Here is a 21,457-nt window from a genome sequence, read left to right on the forward strand (position 1 = left end):
ATTGCAAAACCTGTTTGTACAGAAAAGAGCAACTCCTTTTTTTAACTTGTTCAAAGCCAAATCAGTTCCAAATGCAACTGTGCAAAGCCCAAGGGTCAAGTTCCAAAATTCGACTGTGCAGAGCTCAATTGTGAAGTTTGTGTGGCTCTACCGCAAGGCAAGTATCCCCCATCCCAGACCCATCAGTCTGGGGTTTGCATACTCCCCAAATTCAGGCAGGCATCATATATGCAAGCCCAAGGCCTGGAGGCCTTTGGGTCTGGATACCCCAGTCTCACTTGATCTTAGCTAAAGAGGAGGGGCCACATCCTGCCTATGCCTAGTGTTTTTCCTCCTGTCCTTCTCCATCACTTGGAGCCCTGGGTTTACCCTGGGATCCCAGATCTCAACTAAAAGCAGCAGTATGAAAGCCTGCTCTGCCCCCAATCCACTCTCAGCCACACACAGAGAAAAAAGAGCAGCTTCACTTGCTCTCAGCAAGAATCAGAGCCTCTGATGCCTGCAGCAGTGTTGCTAGGCAGCTGTGAAACAGCTGGGCGTCTAGCTTGACTTGTCTCATTGATTCCTGTCGCCAGAGGGCTCTGCTTGTAGCTGAGGAAGAGGAGGCTGCTATTACTCTCTTCTCAGGATATTGGGAGTTTAGCTTCCTGGGTCACAGGCTGCTGCTGCTGCCTCCTCCATTGTGATTTCTGGACTGAACAGCTGCTTTTCCCTCAGCAGGGTTTGGGCCAGGAGAGACCTTCATTAAAGCCCCTTTGTGCCCAGCCAAGTGGGGGGGGACTTTCTCCAGTGGCTGGAACCAGCCCCAGGTAATGGAGAGAGACCTCGGGGAAAGCGCTGGGGATGGGCAGCACAGGGGCTCTGCACACACAACCCCTCTGCATCTATCACTGCAGGGACGACATCCCCTCTGCCTCCATCGCTGCAGGGACCCTGCACACACATCCCCTCTGCATCCATCACCGCTCCCCAAGGGGGCTGAGAGTCCCAAAGCTGCTGCCCTCACTGGCACACAGGCTTTCACACCTAGGAGCTAAGCCATGGGAAAGAAAATGCTCTTGGGAATGAGGAGATACCAGGTGTCCTAGACAAGGAGGAGGGGAAAGGGGAAGACAGAGAGATAGGCTGGAAGAAGCAATAGGAGCAGTCAGTGCAGACAGAGTTGACTGACATCCAGCCCTGCCTGGGCCTCCTTGGATAAAGCCATTGTCCTGTGACCAAGATGAGAAGCAGAGAAGGGAAAAGCCCACCCTGGTCCCAGCCCTTAGGGTTGCCTTTGTGGACAATGCCAGGGAAAATTCATAAGGTGTCTCCTTTGAGACTTTTTAAATGTTTTCATTTGCCAGACAGAAACACCTGTAACAGCATCCCCTCCCCTTGTTACTTGGCAGGCAGGCAGCAGAGGTAAAGCACTAAGAGCAGGGGTAGGCAACCCCTAGTACAGGTGCCAGAGCGTGGCATGTACAGGCATTTTGCTTGGCATGTGCACCTCAGGGCAGATGGTGGGGAAGGGGCTGGGGCTGCGCTGCCACAACAAGGACTGGGCCCCTCACAGCTCCCCCGCTGTCCACCCCTGGCACGCCAACATCTTACAAGTCGAGGTTGAAGGTATTTTGGCACTCTGCCCAAAAACATTGCTGACCCCTGCTATAGTGCCTTAGGCTGAAAGCAGAGCCAGCCTGCTAACTGCAAGCAGCTGACTGCTAGAGGGCTGATGAGATGAGGCAGTTAGCAACCCCTGTACCCAGTTAAGGTGGCCCGGTGATCAGAAAGGCTAGAGCCAGGCTGGGGGTATCCACAGAGCTCCAGGGCTATACAGGGAGCCTGGCACTGATCCCTGGAGAGGAAGGAGCTCTCTAGAAATGCTAAGTGGTTTTTTTCTTATGTTTGTTGAGCGAGCTTGGTAAATGGAGTTAGAGAAAGACCTGAGAGGCATGTGCACGGCTTTGGGGAAGGCTGGAGGCCATGATTAGCGCTGGTGGTGATATGGAAAGAATTCAATAGTGGCCTGAATAAAGCCCTGTGAAAGAGTGCAGACCTGGGAGAGGGTGGTCAGGGAAGCAGACCCAAAGACTCCCCAGAAACTGATAGTAGGCTCTCAGAGACTGAGAACAAGGGGGCAAACAAACTCAGAGCAATGAACTGAGGCGGAAGGAGGGAAGCACCTGAGGATGCCACTCCAGTGGATTAAGGGCAGCCTCCCAAATCTCCATCATGTCAGACATGGCAGGTGAGGATGCAGGGTAGTACCCCGAGAAGTCAGAATCAGAGAGTCCATAGGGGGTGCCACGTCTTACCCTGGGGCTCAGACCCTGTTACAGCATCTTTATGGTGTTTGTCCTGGGGATAAGCAGTATCATACCCTCTTCTCAGAATAATGATGGGTCCCTGGTTCTTCCAAGTAGTGACAGAGCTGGGAATGTAGCACTGGTCTGATGAGGGCCTGACTTGTGCTTTCTCTGCTGGGCTCCACTGCCTCTGAGCTGGCCAAGTGTGCTGACTGAGCCTTGCTACTGCAACAGCCTAAGCAGGCATCAGCCTCTGACTGCAGAGAGCATTTCCCATCATAGAAAAGCAAAATCCCTGCTTTTAATTCTTCCTTTACCAGCACAGCTTTCCTGTTTCACGATAAAACTTCAGCAAACATTGGAAGCAGGTGCAAGGGAGCGTATATCTCCATCCAGTTTTCAGCAAGTCAGGTGTTTCTGTAAGTTGTGGCTATTTCCACTGCAGATCTCTCCCATGGAGCAGGAGGAGGAAGTGGATGCCTTGGATGCAGAGGAAAAGAAGTACAAGGGGGATGCTTGCACAGGTGAGGAATCTATTAAACTTGTATGAAAACCAAGGGAGAGTGAAGGGAGAGGCTGTCATATCTGCCAAGCCTCAGGGGAGTTCTTCACTTCTGCCCCATATCGATCAGGTCAGAGCTGTTCCAGTGGGAGGTCATACCGTCAGGGCAGGTGCCAGTCATGGCTTCCTTCCCACTCTGAAAGATAAGGTTCTTCGGGTAAATCCAATATCTTTTATTAGACCAACTCAAATAGTTGGTCTAATAGAACTATTTGAGTTGGTCTAATAAAAGATATCAGATTTACCCGAAGAACTTTGTCTGCCTATGTCCTTAGATCCACACGGCTACAACCTACACCCCTTCCCACCCTAGTACACTCATAAAAACCCTTCCTCTCTCCCTCTGTCTCCTTGCTATTCCTTTTCTGAATATTCAGATGATTTGTGGAAGAAGGACAGGTCTCCCTGCTCTGACAGACTGGTCCTTACTTCATATTATACTATCTTTTTCTGCCATTTCCCTTTCTTAAGGTTCTGTCTATGTGAACTGTGCAGCCCTACTGCTCTGTGGTTAGATCCAGTTTCAGGGAATGACTCTGATCTTCCTATTCTCCCCTTTCTACCAGCAGCTGACTGTGTGGTGAGTGAAAAGGAGAATTGTCTGCAGGAAGCAGAACTACATGCTCCATTACTGGAGAGATTTGAGAGGGATGATCCCCAGAGCCTAGAGCAAGTGGGGGCCTGTGAGAATCGATCCAAGCCAGAAGGGCAGAAAAGCCTTACCATAGAAAAGCCAAAGAGCAAAACCACTTCCCCTGGCAAAGCTAAGGGTATCAAAGAGAATCAGAGAATCCAGGCAGGGGAAGAACCCCATAAGTGCCCTGAGTGTGGGCAAAGCTTCAGTGAGAGCTCAGACCTCCGCGTACATCAGAGACTGCATGCTGGAGATAAGCCCTATAAATGCATGGAGTGCGGGAAAATTTTCAACAGGAGATCCTTCCTGATCACACACCAGAGAATTCACACTGGAGAGAAACCCTACAAGTGCCCCGACTGTGGGAAGAGCTTTCGTGTCAGGTCTACCCTGATTAAACATAAGAGAATCCATACAGGGGAAAAACCCTACAAATGCCACGACTGTGGGAAAAACTTCCGCCTCAGCTCCACGCTAAGCACGCACCGGAAAATCCACACGGGAGAGAAGCCCTATGAATGCCTGGTGTGTGGGAAGAGCTTCCGAGTGAGCTCCTACCTTCTTGCCCATGAGGCAACACACAGTGCAGATAACCCCTTTAAATGCCCCGACTGTGGGAAACACTTCAGCGTGAGCCGGGATCTCATTGTGCACCAGAGAATCCACACGGGAGAGAGACCCTTTAAATGTACAGACTGTGGGAAAACCTTTAACCGGCGATCGACCCTCATAGTGCATCAAAGAATCCACACAGGAGAGAAGCCCTATAAATGCCCTGACTGTGGGAAAAGCTTCATTGTGAGTTCAGATCTCATTGCACATCAGAGAATCCACACGGGGGAGAAACCCTACCACTGCCTGGACTGCGGGAAGAGCTTTCGCCTGAGCTCACACCTCACCCGACACCAGAGAAGCCACACTGGAGAGAGACCCTATAAGTGCCTGGTCTGTGGGGAAAGTTACACTGACAGCTCAGGCCTTATTAAACACAAACGGATCCATACAGGAGAGAAACAGAGGCCAGTAATGGTTACACCGCAGGGAACCCACACGGGAGAGGGACGTTATAAATGCCTGGTCTGCGGGAAAACCTTCACTGTGAAGTCAGCACTTATAAAACACAAGACCATGCACACAGGGGAGAAACCCTATAAATGTCCCGAGTGTGAGAAAAGCTTCAGCCACAGCTCAGCTCTCATGAAACATCAGAGAATCCACACGGGCGAGAGACCTTTTAAATGCCCTGACTGCGGCAAGAGGTACAACGACAGCTCAACCCTGAGGAGACACCGGAGAACGCACACAGAAGACCGACCTTATAAATGCCCCGACTGTGGGGAGCGCTTCTGTATGAACTCTGCCCTTGTAAGACACCAGCGGGTCCATACAGAAGAGAGGCCCTATAAGTGCCCTGAATGTGGGAAGAGCTTCCAGTCCAACTCTCTGCTCGTCACACACCAAAGAATCCACACGGGCGAGAAGCCCTATGCCTGCCCCGTCTGTGGGAAACGCTTCCGCCAGAGCTCGCATCTCATTAGGCATCAGAGAATCCATACGGGATAGCTAGGCTCAAACGGGTTTCCTTTCCCTTTCCCGATGCTGCTCCATTTCATCCCCTGTGGATTCTGGGAACTGAGGCTAGCTGTTGAATGGCCACGGGGTATTTAGAGATTAGGGAGTCATGATACATGGCAGTAGGGCCTGGACTAGCCAAGGGACTTGAATATTTGTACTCTGGGTTGTAGCAGGAGGGTCACAAGCCCTGTGTCATGCTGGGTCATTGGTGACCAGGTCTGGGGCCACTTGGGGATCAAGGTACTGACCAGGGCCAGGAGGTGTGTGCACAATCCAGGGACAAGTTGGGTCAGGAAGCTAGGAGGTCAATCCAAAAGTCAGTTCTAGGTATAAGGTAAGTCAGGAAGTTAGGAGATCAGACAGAGAGCGAGCCATGTCAAGAACCAGGAGAGAGGGCACTTGCCGCTCCTGTGCAGCGGCATGTGGAGGGTCACCTCACCCTGACCGGCCACTCTGTTGCCAGGGAATGGACAGAGGGTTAGGCTGTTCTGGAAGATTCAGGTCAGTCATAGGGTGGCTGGCCTGGGCGAGTGGCTGTATTGGCCAGGCTGAGGCCCTAGATTCAAGGCCACAGCCTGATACTTTGGGAAAAAGAACTTACAGGCAGGGACTGGTCAAGCTGGAACTGAGGAAGGAGGAAGAAGAGTGGGGTGAGAACATCTGCCCTGAAGTCCAGGAGTCTTCTATGCCTAACAGAGATCTGCCTCCCCTCTTCCTTCCACCTTGTTCTGGTAGACAAACCTCAGCACTGTTCCCAGTTAACTTCCCACAGGCCTGGACTGTGAAGGAGGGTGATGTACTGAACAGACGATGTGAAAAGTCCCATTGTATCTTTCCAGTTCTGCATTAGGACCTGTGAGGCATGACATGGCATGTGGGTATTCCCTTCTGGTGGTAGGAAAAGGTTTATGGAGTGTTGGATCTCATCATTTGTGAAGTTGCAGCAGGAAGGTGGCAAGGTGTACAGGAATTTTCTTCTTTTGATTGCCACGTTTTAAGGCTTGGGGTCAGTGGGCACTGTCCTGATACTGCTTTAACTGTTACTAATCATAGATTGTGTTTGTATTAACTTGATCCAATTACTTTCATACAAATGATTCCTCCAACATTTTGAGCTGATAGGCTTTATTTACCTTTATGTCCCCACTATCTTGTACTTTGGATAGAGGCAGAGCACAGCAGATAGTGTTAAATGTGCTAAGTCAACGTGCTAAGTGTAAATTGCTCTCCAGCATCTAATGTTTTCCTTTTCCTTTTGGTTGTGTGGGTCCATCATTTACGAAAGTAGGGTTCAGTTTTCAGTCCTCCTCCCCTTTCCTCAAAAACAAAATACTTTAAATGGGAAAGATGCTGCTGGAAATGTGCTGTGACTGAGTGATATCCATTTTTTAGATAACAGCTTCCTCCAGAAACCCCCCTTGTCATTTTTGGAAGGTGCGCCATCCCAGGCCTATCCACTACAGTACAAAGCTGGCTGGCACCTTTTGAGATGCATGATCAGTTCTCATCTCTCAGAGAGACTGTCTTCAGTTGTGCCTTGTCCCTGTGGGGTCATCAGAGAATAGCCCAGTGAGGAGAGCAGAATCTTCTTCATGCCTCTAGATCCTCCTGGGCTGCAGAGCCAGTGCTACCTGCACTCTTCCTGAATGTCAGTTAGTGTCTCTGGGGCTCCTGTCCCATCCCCCTTGCTGTCCTCCCGCTGACAGACAAGATCCTTTCTGACTGCTGTCTCCTGGTTCCCTCTTCCACCTCAATGAAAAGAACATTTTTTCCAACTATTTAGTTGGTCTAATAAAACATATCACATCTACCCAAAGAACCTTTCCTGCCTATATTCTTGGACCAGCATGTCTACAACCAACAACCTCAATGAAATGCAAGTTCAGCCACTCCCTGCATTCTGGAAAGGCATGAAGCACCACAGGGCATTTAGTGAGGTCTGCGGTAATGAGTGCACAACATAAAGCCTGGGGGCTGCTGGCTGCACCAGGACAGTCCCAGAGATGCACCATGATGCTTTGTTAAACTACTGTAATAGAGAAAAGGGTTTGAAAAGCAAAATAGAGAGCCTTGTGTGTGGCAGGGTCGCTCTCCAGGGGTGGCCGTGGAGTCCCTACAGCCTTAACTCTCTTCGGGCAGGCCCGCTTCTCTTTCCTGTCATGCCTTGTTGTAATTGTTTTTTCATGAAAGAGGCTTCCCCAGGGCATCCCAATCTGGTCTCTCACATGATCATCATGTGTCTATGGTCTCTGTCTTAAGGGCTTATCGAGTGGCTCCATACCACTCCTACACCACACCCCGTGCCTCACAGGTGTAATCACCTCAGCTGTTCATTCCACACTCGGCCCATTTCTGGGCCCCTCAATACCTTCAGTCCCATTCTGGGCCCCTCAACATACTCAGCCTCTCTCTGGGCTCCAGACCCCTCCCTGGGTCCCACACACTCAGCCCCTTTCTCCGGGCTCTGGACCCCTCCCTGCGTCCCACACACTCAGCCCCTTTCTCCGGGCTCTGGACCCCTCCCTGCGTCCCACACACTCAGTCCCTTTCTCCGGGCTCTGGACCCCTCCCTGCGTCCCACACACTCAGTCCCTTTCTCCGGGCTCTGGACCCCTCCCTGCGTCCCACACACTCAGCCCCTTTCTCCGGGCTCTGGACCCCTCCCTGCGTCCCACACACTCAGCCCCTTTCTCTGGGCTCTGGACCCCTCCCTGCGTCCCACACACTCAGCCCCTTTCTCCGGGCTCTGGACCCCTCCCTGCGTCCCACACACTCAGTCCCTTTCTCCGGGCTCTGGACCCCTCCCTGCGTCCCACACACTCAGTCCCTTTCTCCGGGCTCTGGACCCCTCCCTGCGTCCCACACACTCAGCCCCTTTCTCCGGGCTCTGGACCCCTCCCTGCGTCCTACACACTCAGCCCCTTTCTCTGGGCTCTGGACCCCTCCCTGGGTCCCACACACTCAGCCCCTTTCTCTGGGCTCTGGACCCCTCCCTGGGTCCCACACACTCAGCCCCTTTCTCTGGGCTCTGGACCCCTCCCTGGGTCCCTAGGAACCTCTGCCTCCCCATAGTTCATCCCCAAACCTCCAGACTGCTTCAAGCTGTGCTCTCAGTGCTGGCATTCCTGAGCTGCAGCCCTCTTTTTTTTTTTTTTGGAAATTTTTCTGTGCTCCAGGTCAAGCTAGCCTAATCAGTTCCCAAACCTTTTGACTGAGCAACAGTCAATCGGTTAAGCACCATATGTGGTGCTACAACTGGCAAGTATCCTCCCCTAGACATTTTGACCTGGGGCTTCAGATGCTCCCAAATACACTGGCAGGCATCCTATGTGCAGGCCCAAGCCCAGAGGATTGGGGTTTGGATGCCCCCAAATCTCACTTGCCTTTAACCAAAGGCCACAGGAACAAGCAAGGGAGGAGCTCCTCATTTCCATAAAGTAAGCATGTAGCCAAGATCCAACCACTGGAAGCTGGCCAGTGGGAAGCTAATTATAAAACTTGTAAGGCTTCCTGCTCACAGTGCATTGGACAAGGGTGCACTCTCTGCTACACAATGCCATTCAAGTCTACCCTTGTCCTGAGGGTTGACCACAGTCTCCCCTGCTGCAGCCCTCTTGCTCCCACAATGTTCCCCCAGCAGCCACCAAGATGTTACTGCTGGCTTCACCTGGGCCTGGGTTTATATCCTGCTTAAGCCCAGCGCACCTCCGGTCAGCTCTGGCCACACCTACAGGCTGTTCCAGCTGTAGCTTGCCTGCTCTTAAAAGTGGCAGGAGCCCCAAACCTCCTGCCACACCGCTTCCTCGCTATGTGGTGAGTCATTGTCTGCACCTAGACCAGAAAGTGCAGTTGAATTTCCCACTTGCAAACTTACTGGGGGCTTACTGGATCATCGCCTGCTGTAATTCACCATCCTGCGCAAGGTGGCAAAGGCCTGCAGCAAGGCAGCAGCCCTGGACTTCAGGAGGGTGGACTTCAATGGAGTGAGGAGAATAGTCGGGGAGAAACTGAGGTCCCGGAGGGGAGAGGAGTCGGGTGTCCAAGAAGAGTGGTCGTTCCTTAAGGAGACGATCCTCCAAGCCCAAAGGGAGGTAATCCCAACACGTATCAAAGGAGGCAAGAGGGCGCAAAAGCCCCCATGGCTCACCAAAAGCATACGGGAACGTCTCCTAGCTAAAAGGGAGGTGTACACCCAATGGAGGGGAGGGGCCATCCCCAGGGAGGACTACACCTCGGGTGCTCGGGGCTGCAGGGGGGCGGTCAGGAAGGCCAAGGCGGAGATGGGACTGGGACTAGTGACCTGGATCAAGGACAACAAGAAATCCTTTTTTAAATATATAGGGGGTAAAAAGAAGGTACTGGGTAGCGTGGGGCCTCTGCAGGACATGCTAGGAAATCTGGTTGTTGCACCAGACAGTAAAGCTAACCTATTTAACGATTTCTTTGCCTCCATTTTTCTGAGCAGGGACTGAGTCACCACCCCCACCGGGACTCCCGTAGGCCCCGGGGGAGGTGCACCCAGGCCTAGGGTCAGTGAGGACCTAGTCAGGGAACTTCTGGAGGGACTGGATGTGTTTAAATCAGGAGGTCCTGACGATCTCCACCCCATAGTGCTGGGGGAATTAGCAGAGGTCATTGCGGGACCCCTGGCACGGCTTTACGAGCACTCGTGGTGTTCTGGTGTGGTGCCAGAGGACTGGAAAAGGGCCAATGTGGTTCCCATTTTCAAAAAAGGGAGGAAGGAGGACCCAGGAAGCTATAGGCCTGTGAGTCTTACCTCGGTCCTGGGTAAGCTTTTTGAGAGAGTTATCCTGGCGCATGTCCGTGAGGGGCCAGCAGGGGAGATTATGCTTAGGGGCAACCAACATGGGCTCATTCGAGGCAGGTCCTGTCAGACCAACCTGGTGGCCTTCTATGACCAGGTCACCAAATCCCTGGATGCAGGTGTTGTGGTGGATGTAGTCTTTCTGGACTTTAGGAAGGCCTTCGACACTGTCTCTCTCTCCCCATTCTCATTAAAAAACTAGGAGACTGTGGCGTCGACACCTACACAATCAAATGGGTCACTAGTTGGCTGGAGGGCCGCACCCAGAGAGTGGTGGTGAATGGGTCTCATTCGACCTGGCAGAGGGTAGATTCAGGGGGTCAGAAGCTGGCAGAGGGTAGATTCAGACTAGACATCAGGAGGCGCTACTTCACTGTCAGGGCGGCCAGGATCTGGAACCAACTTCCAAGAGAAGTGGTGCTGGCTCCTACCCTGGGGGTCTTTAAGAGGAGGCTGGATGAAAACTTTGCCATGGTCGTTTGCCCCCTGTACTCTTTCCTGCCCATGGCAGGGGGTTGGACTCGATGATCTGCTCAGGTCCCTTCCAACCCTACCAACTATGAAACTATGAAATCTATTATATCCACTTGAAACAGCCTCCATTGGAAAGTGCACCTTGACACTGGTCTTCTGTGATGTTTGAGCAGCGCACTCCAAGATATACAGCCCAGGTCTCCTCAGCTGCCAGTACATCAGCTATACCCAGAGGGAGGGTAGAGTGGGAGTAGATGGGGTGGGCCCAAAGCGTGGCTGAGATTACTTGGCCAAAGCGGGGCTGGGAAGTCCAGCTCTGATACAACAGCCAGAATTGATAACTGGAGAGAAGAGGGAAAAGGTTATTTCTTCACCGTGGATTATTGTGCAGAAGGGCAGCGCCATCAGAGGAGGTTTGTACCAATATTGCTCTCTGTGTCCCACCCTAGATGATCGTTATTAAGATGTGGGAACTACTGACACCTACTCAGCAGGGTTGTGCCTGGTTCAGTCCTGCAGGTTTCTGGAAAAGACAGAATTCAGGTCCAGGCTTCAGCAAAGAGTCAGACTGAGATGCAGGGAACAGGAGAGTGGGAAAATTGCATGTGTTCATTACCACAGCTTTTCCTTTCCTGAAACCAAAGCAGCTGCTCTGGGACTCTCAGGGAGCAGAGATGGGTTCAAAGAAACCATGTGTGCAGAGTCCCTCTCCTGACCATCCTGGGCATGTCTACATGTGCATTAAAATGCGCTTTAGTAAATGTGCATTAAATCTAGTACCTCTCAGCATTTTTACACATGTAAGCACTGCAGCGCCTGGCACTTTGAAAAGCACCCAACACTGTGTCGCTTGTAGCTGTATAAGCGGCTAAATGCGTGTCAGTGCACAGAAAATGGCAGTGATCCACTTTTGAACTAAAACACATATAAGGTGTTTTAGTTCAAAAGTGCATTGCCGCCATTTTCTCTGTGCTGAAGTGCATTATGCCACTTATACAACTGCAAGCAATGCAGCACCATGCGCGTGAGCTCATGTGTGGAGCAAACACAATTAATCAAGTCTGCTCTGATGCACAGGATTTTTCCCTGGGCTTCAAAATGGTGGTAGGGGTACTTTATCCAATGCTCATTCGACAAGCTTTAGATAAAGCGTCCCTACTGTCATTTTGAAACACAGGGATGTTGATACATGAGACACTCCGGGCACTTTAATTAGACAGGCTCTTGGAGCCACTCTAATTAAAATGCCCCTTACCCCCACTCCTGGAGCAAGTGTATAAATACCCTCCGTTGTGAGGTACTAGGAAAATGCACATTAACCTGGCTTAATGTGCATTAACTAAAGTGAACATTTTTTAAGCAGACAAGTTCTTTGGGTAAACGTGATATATTTTATAAGACCAACTAAATAGTTGGAAAAATTGTTTTTTGCAAGCTTTCGGGCACAAACACCCTTCTTCAGGCATATGGAGAGTGTTGCTTTTAAGTGACATTTAATACACTTTAGCCTATTTTAGTGTGCATTAAAAAGCATCGCTATAGGGCATCCTCAGACGTGTGTGCGATGCAGCGCCAGGCTCTTTTGAAAGTGCCTGGTTCTGTGTTACATGCATTTGTATAAATGGCTAAACGTATGTCAGCGCTGAGAAAATGGCGATGGTGTGCTTTTGAACTAAAACACATCAAAGGTGCTTTAATTCAAAAGCATACCACTGCCATTTTCCCAGCGCAGACGTGCATTTTTCCATTTATACAAATGTATGTGATACAGCGCTGGGCGTATCAACTCACATGCGGAGCAGATTAATCAAGTCTGCTCTGACACGCAGGAGCTTTAGTGCGTCACAGCACAAAAAGCTATGTGTATAAATGCCCTTTGATATGATGCTTTAATGTGCATTAAAATAAGCTATGCGCATTAAAGTGCACGTGTAGATGCAACCCCTCAGTGCTTTCCCTCCTGGCTGTCCCCATCCCCTGGAGTCTCCTACCAGCCAGGGAACTGTTGCAGAGCCTCACCCTCCGCAGTGCAGAAAGAGCAGCTTGCCCAGGTGCCCTGGGATATCTCTGTGAAGTGTCTGCATCACAGAGCCTGCCCAAGCTGCATGTACTGTCAGCTCATCCACCGTCACCAGGGGGTCCTGGCTGTTGCTAAGGCAGAGGAAGCTGCTCTTGCTCTCTCTGCTCGGGATATTGGGGGTTGGCCTTCCTGGGTCAGACACTGCTGCCTCCTCCATTGTGACCCCAGAGCCTGGCTGTGCAGCAGCTGCGCCCCCAGTGCTGGGGAGAGACCTGCGCTGCAGCCCCTTGGTGCCCAGCCCAGGAGGGAGCCTTTCTCCGGTGGCTGGACCCAGCCCCCGGCTCTGCCAACAGCAGCTGCTGAGCTGGAGACTCCAGGTAATGGGGAGAGACCTCGGGCGCTGGGCTGGGCAGCACAGGGGCTCTGCACACATGGCCCCTCTGTACCCATTGCTGCTCCGCAGGGGCTGCGAGTCCCAGAGCTGCTGCCCTTGCGGGCACACAGGGGCTCTGGCTCCTGGTAGCACTGGCAGGCTCCCATGCAGCTAGCAGCACACAAGGCACTAGGAACAGTGTGTCCCTGCCAGTAGGGAGGGGAGAGAGACAGCACGCAGCAGCAGGAGTCAGACCTGGGGACAGAGAAATATTTCTTGTCCGGATGCAAGGCTCCTCCCTGTATAACTCAACCTGCTGGAGCATTTGAACACTCCCAGCTTCCACAACTATGGAAAACCTTTGAAGGAGTTGCTCTGTACTATGCCTGAGGGTGGCTTCTTCCCCCAGCTGTGCAGGGGCAGGGCTTGGCTTTTCCTCTCTCTGCTCTTTACCTGGTACACAAGATCCAAGGTGATTTTCACCAGGGAAGGGGTCTGGCCAGGCATGGAGTGGGTCACCTTCCTCCCCATTTATTTTTATTGTGCCTGTGCAAATTGCAGTTTTAATGGAAAAAATCATTGCTCTTTTTCTTCCCCCGACATCCCAAGTACCTACTGTGTTGCCAGGTGGCTTCAAGACTGGCTGATTTCTTTGTTTTCCAAACTTCTGCCATTTCTTTCAGTCCACCAGGGAGCTCTACCTTTCTCAACCATCATTCTGTTTCCTTCTCCCCAGCACCTTAGAGCTTGTCTGCAGTAGGAAGTTTTACCAGTTGTCCGAGCGAGCGTAGTTCTCTCAGTGAACTCCAGTGTGGCCACATGGATTCTGGTACATGCGGTGCTTTGTTTAAGCCCTTCCTAATGAAACAAACTGCAAAAAGCCACTCTTCTGTAGTAGACTAGTACTGTCCATATGAGGGCGCATGTGTCAAACTATATAGAAGTCTTGTCCTAAATGTACAGCTTAGAGTTTAGAACGATGTGAGCTGGAAGCACAAGTCATGGCTTTTTTGGGTTATCTCACGGGCTGCACCAGGGGCTCTTGGCATCCTCTGTGCCACCCCCCATGTTTCCATTGTGTCACCGGCTGAGCCCCCCCTGTTTCTGCTGTTCTCTTCCCTATATCTGTGTCTCTGTGTGTGTCCCACGTGCTTAGGGCTCTGTGAACTTCCCCATTCCCCACCCTCATGACTGGTCTCCTCCTCTGTCTGCCTGGTTGATAAACTGTTCCAGCTGTCAACACGTTCACCTGGTGGGACAAGCCATCAGAGGCAGATTTGGGGAACTGCTTCACTAATCTCTGTTGGGAAGAAGACACAGTTGAGCTGAGATTATGGTTACATAGAAAGACAAGAATGATCACTTCTGTGATGTCTTCGCTTCTGAGAGGTGTTTGAAAGAGTGGCTCTGCCAGTCAGAGAAGGGGCTCCATGTGTCCCCTATCCCACCTTCTTAGGACCTCCTCATTTTTCCCCCTGTCAACAGAGCTGTACCCACTGGTACCTAGAACTTGCCCCTATGGTGGTATTTTTACCAGGGTCAGTAGAAGTCATGGTGATGAGGGACCGGGGTGGCATGTGACCTCTCTAAAAACTGCCCCTGCTGCCCTATAAATCAGTGTGGGTTTCAGGGTTGTAGGACTTCCCTATGAGTAGGGATCATCTAATTAGGGAAAATTTCAGTGGGAAGATGACCCTTCTGGAAGAGGGTCTTGGGACCCATCTTGCAACTTGCCCTATTACCCTTCTGCCTCCACCGACCAGGATAGTTTTCAGGCTCACTGGAGTTCCCCAAGGTTGATGGGAACCAATCAGAATAGGCATAAGGGCAAGAGGCTGAACCAAAAACCCAGCCTAACTGTTGGTTGGTTGTGAGTGTCACTGTGGACACCCTCCATGTGTGAAAAAGCTCAGCATGATATTTATTTTCTGAGGCTGGGGAACACAGAGCAGTAGGAACGTGGATTCCTACATAAATCCAGCAAGATGCACAGGCTTTGCTTTCTTCTGTGGCTGCTTAAGTTGAAAACTCTAGCTTGGTGACACTTTCAAGGAGGGGGAAGTTGAGGATGGCAGTCTCCTGGCACTGCTGCTGTTTGAGACCCAGGAACCCACTGGTGAGATGCCAATTGGCAGGTCTCCTGGATGCTCTCTGGACTGCTGCCTTTACTAGGCAGGCACTCAGCCAGCAGCCTGCCCTGAGCCTGGCATGGCACCACTCTGTGACAGCACAAGGAATTAATGATCCATTTCCCCTCAGTGGAAAGGCACCAGTCTGGGTTCAACTCTTCCCTTTCAGAGATGACATTCCTGTTTTACACTAAAACAGTGGTTTTCAATCTGTGGTCTGCGCCCCTGGGGGTCCGCAGACTATGTCTAAGGGGTCCATGAAAGATGACTATGATCAGTCAATATAATTCAAAGGGGTCCGCATCTCCATTTGAAATGTTTTAGGTATCTGCAAATGAAAAAGATTGAAAACCGCTACACTAAAACATCAGTAAAAGTCACTCCTGGATACTTGAGTGTATAAATCCCCCCAGGGCACCGTGAGCCCACATCCTATGTAACCCAGGGTTATTTCTACTTCAGATCTCCCTGATGGAACAAGAGGAGGAGCTGAGAGCCTTGGATTTAAAGCAAAAGCAAAGCCTGAGAGATACCTGTAGAGGTGAGGAGTCTATTAAACCAACCCAGAAACCAGGGTGAGTGAAGGAAACAGCTGGGATTTGCATGAGTTCCTTCCAGTTCTGTCTTGTCTCACTCATGGCAGGGTTTCCTCCATCTGGATTCATATCCTCAGGGCAGGTGTCACTCCTGGCTACCCTCCCATGCTGACTGACTCCTCCTTCCATTTCCAAGTGATTAGGCGATATGAGGAAGCAGACCTGGTGCTTCTGCCTTGATGGATTTGGCCCCTAATTTCAAATAATTTTATTATTTTTCATTATCTCTTCATTTCTGTCATTCCCCTTTTTCAAGGATTCTTTACTACCCAACACAGAGAATAACTTGGGTCTGGATTTTTCCTCTCTATTTCAGCAGATGACAGGATGGCAAATGATAAAGAGGGGACTTATTTACCAGAAGCAAAACCATATGGGATCTTATTGTACAGATCTGATGGAAATGCTCCCCAGGACCCTGAGCAGGAGGTGGCTCATGAGAATGGATGCAAACCAGAAGGGCAGGAAGAAGTCCCCAAAGAAGAACCAGAAGGCAGTACTGTTGCCACTTATTTAGCTAAAGATACCAAAGCCCATCAGAAAATCCCAACAGCAGAGAAACCCTATAACTGCACTGATGATGGACAGAGCTTCAGTGTGAGCTCAGACCTCCCAGAGAAACCCCATAAATGCCCGAGCTGCATGAAATGTTTCAGCCTGAGGTCAGCCCTGACCAAGCATCAAAGAATCCACACTGGAGAGAGACCTTTTAAATGTCCTCAGTGTGAGAAGTGCTTCAACCGGAGGTCAATCCTTGTAACCCACCAGAGGATCCACACGGGGGAGAGACCCTATAGCTGCCCCGAGTGCAAGAAGAGCTTCAGTGTGAGGTCAACCCTTATTAAGCATCAAAGAAGCCACACAGGCGAGCGACCGTATAAATGCCTGGACTGTGGGAAGAGTTTCAGTGACAGCTCAGCCTTTATTAAACACAAGAGAATCCACACAGGAGAGAGGCCCTATACCTGCAGCGAATGTGGGCAGAGGTTCAGTGTGAGCTCTGACCTCATTGTCCACCAGAGGATCCACACAGGGGAGAAACCCTACAAGTGCCCCGACTGTGGGAAGAGCTTTGGTCTGAGCTCGCACCTCACCCGGCATCAGAGGATCCACACAGGAGAAAGACCCTACACGTGCCCTGACTGTGGGAAGAGCTTCCGCCTGAGCTCTACCCTCATCACCCACCGCAAGATCCACACCTCCGAGAAACCCTACCAGTGCCCCAAGTGTGAGAAGAGCTTCAGGGTGAGTTCCTACCTCCTCACCCACGAGCGGACCCACACCGCTGATAAACCCTACAAATGCCCTGACTGCGGGAAGAGCTTTGGGGTGAGCTCGGCCCTGATCAAACACCAGACCATCCACACGGCAGAGCGGCCCTTTAAATGCAGCGACTGTGGGAAGAGCTTCAATCGGCGGTCGGTTCTGATCACGCATCAACGGATCCACACCGGAGAGAAGCCGTATGTGTGCCACGACTGTGGGAAGAGCTTCATTCGCCGTTCGGACCTCACAGCCCACCAGAGAGTCCATACCGGGGAGAGGCCCTTTAAATGCCCCGACTGTGGGAAGGGCTTTGGCATGAACTCAGCCCTGGTTAAACACCAGAGAGTCCACACAGGGGAGAGACCCTACCAGTGCCTGGAGTGTGGGAAGGGCTTCAAGCAGAAGCCTGCCCTTGTTACCCATCAGGGAATCCACACAGGGGAAGGGCCTCATAAATGCGCTGACTGTGGGAAAAGCTTCAGTGTAAACTCTGCTCTGATGGTTCACAGGAGAACACACACTGGGGAGAAGCCTTACACATGCCCCAGCTGTGGGAAGAGCTTCAGTGACAGCTCAGGCCTCATTAAGCATCAGAGGAGCCACACAGGAGAGAGACCTTACAAGTGCCCTGACTGCGGGAAGAGCTACGGGGACAGCTCAGCGTTCATCAAGCACAAGACCCTGCACACAGGAGAGAAACCCTACAGATGTCCTGACTGTGGAAAGAGCTTTAGTCACAGCTCAGCCCTCATGAAACATCAAAGGATCCACACAGGGGAGAGACCCTTCAAGTGCCCTGAGTGCGGGACACGCTTCACGGACAGCTCAGCCCTTCGGAGACACCGGAGAATCCACACAGACGACAGGCCCCATAAATGTCCTGACTGCGGGAAGCGCTTCCGAGTGAACTCAGCCCTGGTCAAACACCAGCGATTCCACATGCAGGAGAGGCCCTGCAAGTGCAGTGAGTGCGGGAAAAGCTTCCAGTCCAAGTCACTTCTTCTCACGCACCAGAGAACCCACACAGGGGAGAAGCCCTACAGATGCCTAAACTGTGGGAAAAGTTTCCGTCAGAGCTCACATCTTATCAGGCACCAGAGAATCCACATGGGGTAGACCAGGGTGACCAAATGGTGGCATGCATGCCACAAGCAGCACTGGCATTAGCTCCACTCTCCTTTATTGACGTGAAATGTGGGTGACCTACTGTCATCTCAAGAGCTTGAAGAGACAATTGCCTCTGGAAAATTCTCCACATCAAGTAGAAAGATCACTTCACAAATGACTGCATCTTTGCTAAGCCAACGTTACCAGCATGAAGTCAGAGATCCTCAAGCACCAAGTTTGCTGGACCAGACATTGTGTGTGGATGCTTGACTCTTGACTCCCAAACCAAGTGCTTTACTTCCAGCTTGGTTATGGGCTGAAATTTGGAAACATTATGAGGACATATTGAAGGCAGGCCTTAAAAAAACAGACACTAACATCAAGAGCTGGGAGAAGCTGGCTGCTAACCGACTCCAATTGTACTGCAACTTTGACCAAGCAGCAGTCCATTTTGAAGTAAAGCATCTTGCCCTTGAAGCAAAGAAGAGAGAACAGAGGAAGGAAAAGGAGAGGAATCCCAACCTACAGCCTACTCTCCCCTACAGAAAGACCTACAATTACTGTGGATGGATCTGTGGCTCAAGGACTGGACTCTTAAGTCACATCAAGACATGTGAACGAGCTGTGGTAGAGATCATCCTCAAATTGGGGGATTGCTGATGGTGGCATGGGCGGCCTCTGTGTACAGCACATGGCAGATTGGGGAGGGGGCAGGCAGCACAGCAGCATATTAGGCAGGGAACAGAAAGCAAAGCATCAGATCAGACAGGAGACACAGGGCAGGCAACAGAAAGCAGAGCAGCAGATTGGACAGGGCAAGGGGGACTGGAGTGGCACTTGGAGGAGGGTGTAGGGTTAGTTTGTGACACACCTAAGAAAAAGGTTGATCCTCACTGGGATAGACAGTCACAAGGGGAATTTCCCCCCTATTTTCCTGGTTGTGCTTCATTCTGTCATCAAGGGATGTGATCCATGGCTGGCTGGAGGTGAGCCCTGGGACACTTGATGGTGGGTGATGGAGATGGGTAGAGGAATAAAGTTGTGTTGTTGCTGGATGGTCATAACCCCTGGAGCTGGAGCCTGGGTGCAGGTGGGAGGGTTATTTTCACATTTAGAGGTGAACAAGAAGGGAATAAATGCCTTGAAGGTACGAGTTTTCCATTAACAGCACTCACATGCCATCCAATTTCCATGCAACTCTTGCTCTGCTGCAAAACCTCCACAGCAACCTCAGTGCTAGTAATTATTGCCACACATATGATGAGTTCCTCACTGAAGAGGAAAGGGAGATTCAACCAGATCCCTTTGGGGAATCAGTCTCTTCTCCACTTGAGTCTTCTTGTGAGCTTTGCTCTCATTGGGCACTAGAAAAGAAAGTTCAGAGCCTGAGGAGACACTGGCATGCTTCCTATTCTTCCCCTGGGTTAACTTGGTGTGTACTGAACACGCGGTAGTGGGGGGACAGACTAGTGGTAAAGTGCAGACTCTAACTCTTCTGTTCTAAACACATTGAAGGGCTGGAGGGTATTTCTGGAATGTGTCAAAATCGACTAGTGGTTTTTGAGAAGATGACTTTTCTGAAAGCCTCCTTTACATTTTTGGGAGGTGCACAAACTCAAGGCCATAAATGAAATTAAAGAGTTGGTTTACATGCTTGAGCAGTTCTCATCTCTCACAGAGCTTTTTGAGGCCTGGCTCCTGTCTGGGATATTCACTTTCATCTGATAACATCCCAGTGAGAGGAATGGGCCTGTTCACACCCATCTGGTTGCTTCCACTGCAGACAAAATGGGATGTACTGACTCTGGGGTTCTCCTTTCTTTCTCCCATACTGCCTCCTATGAATTGTTGTCTTCTTTTCTTCCTCCCCACGGCCCTTCCCGCTCTGCTAGGGGGAAGCAAGATGTAAGGAATCATCCATCAGGACATGTTTTCTGTACTTAGTATGTTTTCTTGAACTCCAGGGCTACAGCCTCCCCCCATCTCCATATTGTCAAAGTTGATAGCACATGTGACATCTAGCATATGATTTATCTAGTTGATAAGGGGTTGATCTAGATGATAGCACATGTTGATAAAGGGCATATCTACCATGCCTTCTGCCTGTTTTACTTTTGACATTCCTAGTCATGTTGACTCAGGCATTTCCAGTAATGTTGACTGGAGATGCCTGTAGTAAGTTATGAAGCACGTATTTTAGATTCATTGGGTTGGAAGAGACCTCAAAAGTCATCCAGTCTAGTCCCCTGCGCAAATGCAGGAATGTATTTCTTGATTAGGTGATTATGTTGTTTCCTGTATGAATATATCATATTGATTCAGTGTCAGGAAATGGACCATAGGTGGGACAGATGAATCTGGATATGTCTTCCTCACAAATAACTGATGGACAGTTTCATCAATTTGAGTCATATGAGGTGCTGGCTACATCTTGGGCTTGCTAAATAGGTTTCTCCATGAATGTCTCAGCCTCTGTAAGGAAGGAGGAAATCAAAGGACTGGCTGGGTTAATGTCATACATGGTTGCTCACGGAGTTGGGTGGTTCAGGGAGGAACTGAGATAAAGATGCTTATGCATCAGTCCCATGGCCAGACTACATAGGTTATAAAGTCTGAGGTAAGATAGAATTATAGAAAATTAGGGTTAGAAGGGACCTTAGGAGGTCATCTAGTCCAACCCCTGCTCAAAGCAGGACCACCGCCAACTATTTCATCCCACATAGATAGGCCTATGTACACATGCCTACAAACTTTCACTTTTTTTTCTCTTGCAAAGGCGGGTGCCTTTTAAATTCTACTTGGTTGCAAGAAAGTTGTTTGGGGTCACTGTGTTCATCATAGATCACAGCTCTGGAAGACAAGAACTAAAGGGAGCCAAATGCATGCAAAGCAGAAGAGCAGCTGCAGTTGGTGCATAGCGCTTTGTAGCCTGGGGACCCACACTAAGAATGAGAGAAGTTTGGGATTCCACCTGGGGAGAGGTGAAGGTGCAGGGTGCACTATCAGAGCTGGTAGAGGAGTCAGTGGGATAGCTAGTCTTGCATGGTAACCAGTACCTAATGGGATAGATAAGTGTGGTGAGACTTCTAAGAGTCTGTCATATATTTATCTGTCTACAGTATGAGTTTGTTTTAAATTGACAGAGAGTAGAAAAATGAAGAATTCCTTTTAAGCACCTTTCTTTACCTGTCATTTGATATTTGTGTGTGCCAGAAGCCTCAAAGTAAGGGATGTGTGCGACGTTGAGTAGATGCTGCACCACGTATGTCATACCTGGGTTGATTTGACTAGTTCTTTGAACTACCTCACCTGAGAAGCTTCTTGACTTGATTGTAGATTACAGGATAAATTTTTATTCAGGGTTTGTTGTGACTATTAATAATTCTGCATGTAATCAGGAAACTCGTATTTGTTGCCTTATCCTGTTTCCTTTAAACTACATAGTCTGTACTAAGAGGTCATGTATTCATTTGATTGTGAAGATATTCTTTCAAAAACTTTTGAGGAGTACTGTGGTCTGTGGTGGAGGTATAAATACTAAAGTGTTAAAACCCACCAAGTGTCTTAATCTTAGATGTATGAGTAAAAGAAATAGAGCACTGAACAAG

At 50.2% G+C, this 21,457-nt stretch overlaps 1 protein-coding gene and 1 pseudogene across 5 annotated transcripts; both read left to right on the forward strand.

Moving 5' to 3' along the window:
* On the forward strand, nt 1–21,349 carry LOC106738333 (zinc finger protein 345). Of its 5 annotated transcripts, XM_059714867.1 has the most exons (5): nt 1–809; nt 2,734–2,812; nt 3,417–4,981; nt 9,081–9,089; nt 16,290–21,349. In XM_059714867.1, exons 2-5 carry the CDS (start codon nt 2,743–2,745, stop codon nt 17,856–17,858), a joined length of 3,213 nt encoding a protein of 1,070 aa, XP_059570850.1. In that variant the 5' UTR covers nt 1–809; nt 2,734–2,742; the 3' UTR covers nt 17,859–21,349. The 5 variants fall into 5 exon arrangements, with proteins under 5 accessions (XP_059570850.1, XP_019332955.1, XP_019332956.1 ...); XM_019477410.2 differs by lacking the exons at nt 1–809; nt 2,734–2,812; nt 3,417–4,981; nt 9,081–9,089 and adding exons at nt 12,671–12,755; nt 15,343–15,421 and having other exon boundaries at nt 15,793–21,349; XM_019477411.2 differs by lacking the exons at nt 1–809; nt 2,734–2,812; nt 3,417–4,981; nt 9,081–9,089 and adding exons at nt 12,671–12,755; nt 15,343–15,421 and having other exon boundaries at nt 15,796–21,349.
* Nucleotides 12,509–21,457, forward strand: part of LOC109280626 (zinc finger protein OZF-like) — an 18,281-nt pseudogene continuing 9,332 nt past the window's right edge.

This window comes from Alligator mississippiensis, chromosome 11 (assembly GCF_030867095.1).
Source record: "Alligator mississippiensis isolate rAllMis1 chromosome 11, rAllMis1, whole genome shotgun sequence".
Taxonomy (NCBI): domain Eukaryota; kingdom Metazoa; phylum Chordata; order Crocodylia; family Alligatoridae; genus Alligator; species Alligator mississippiensis.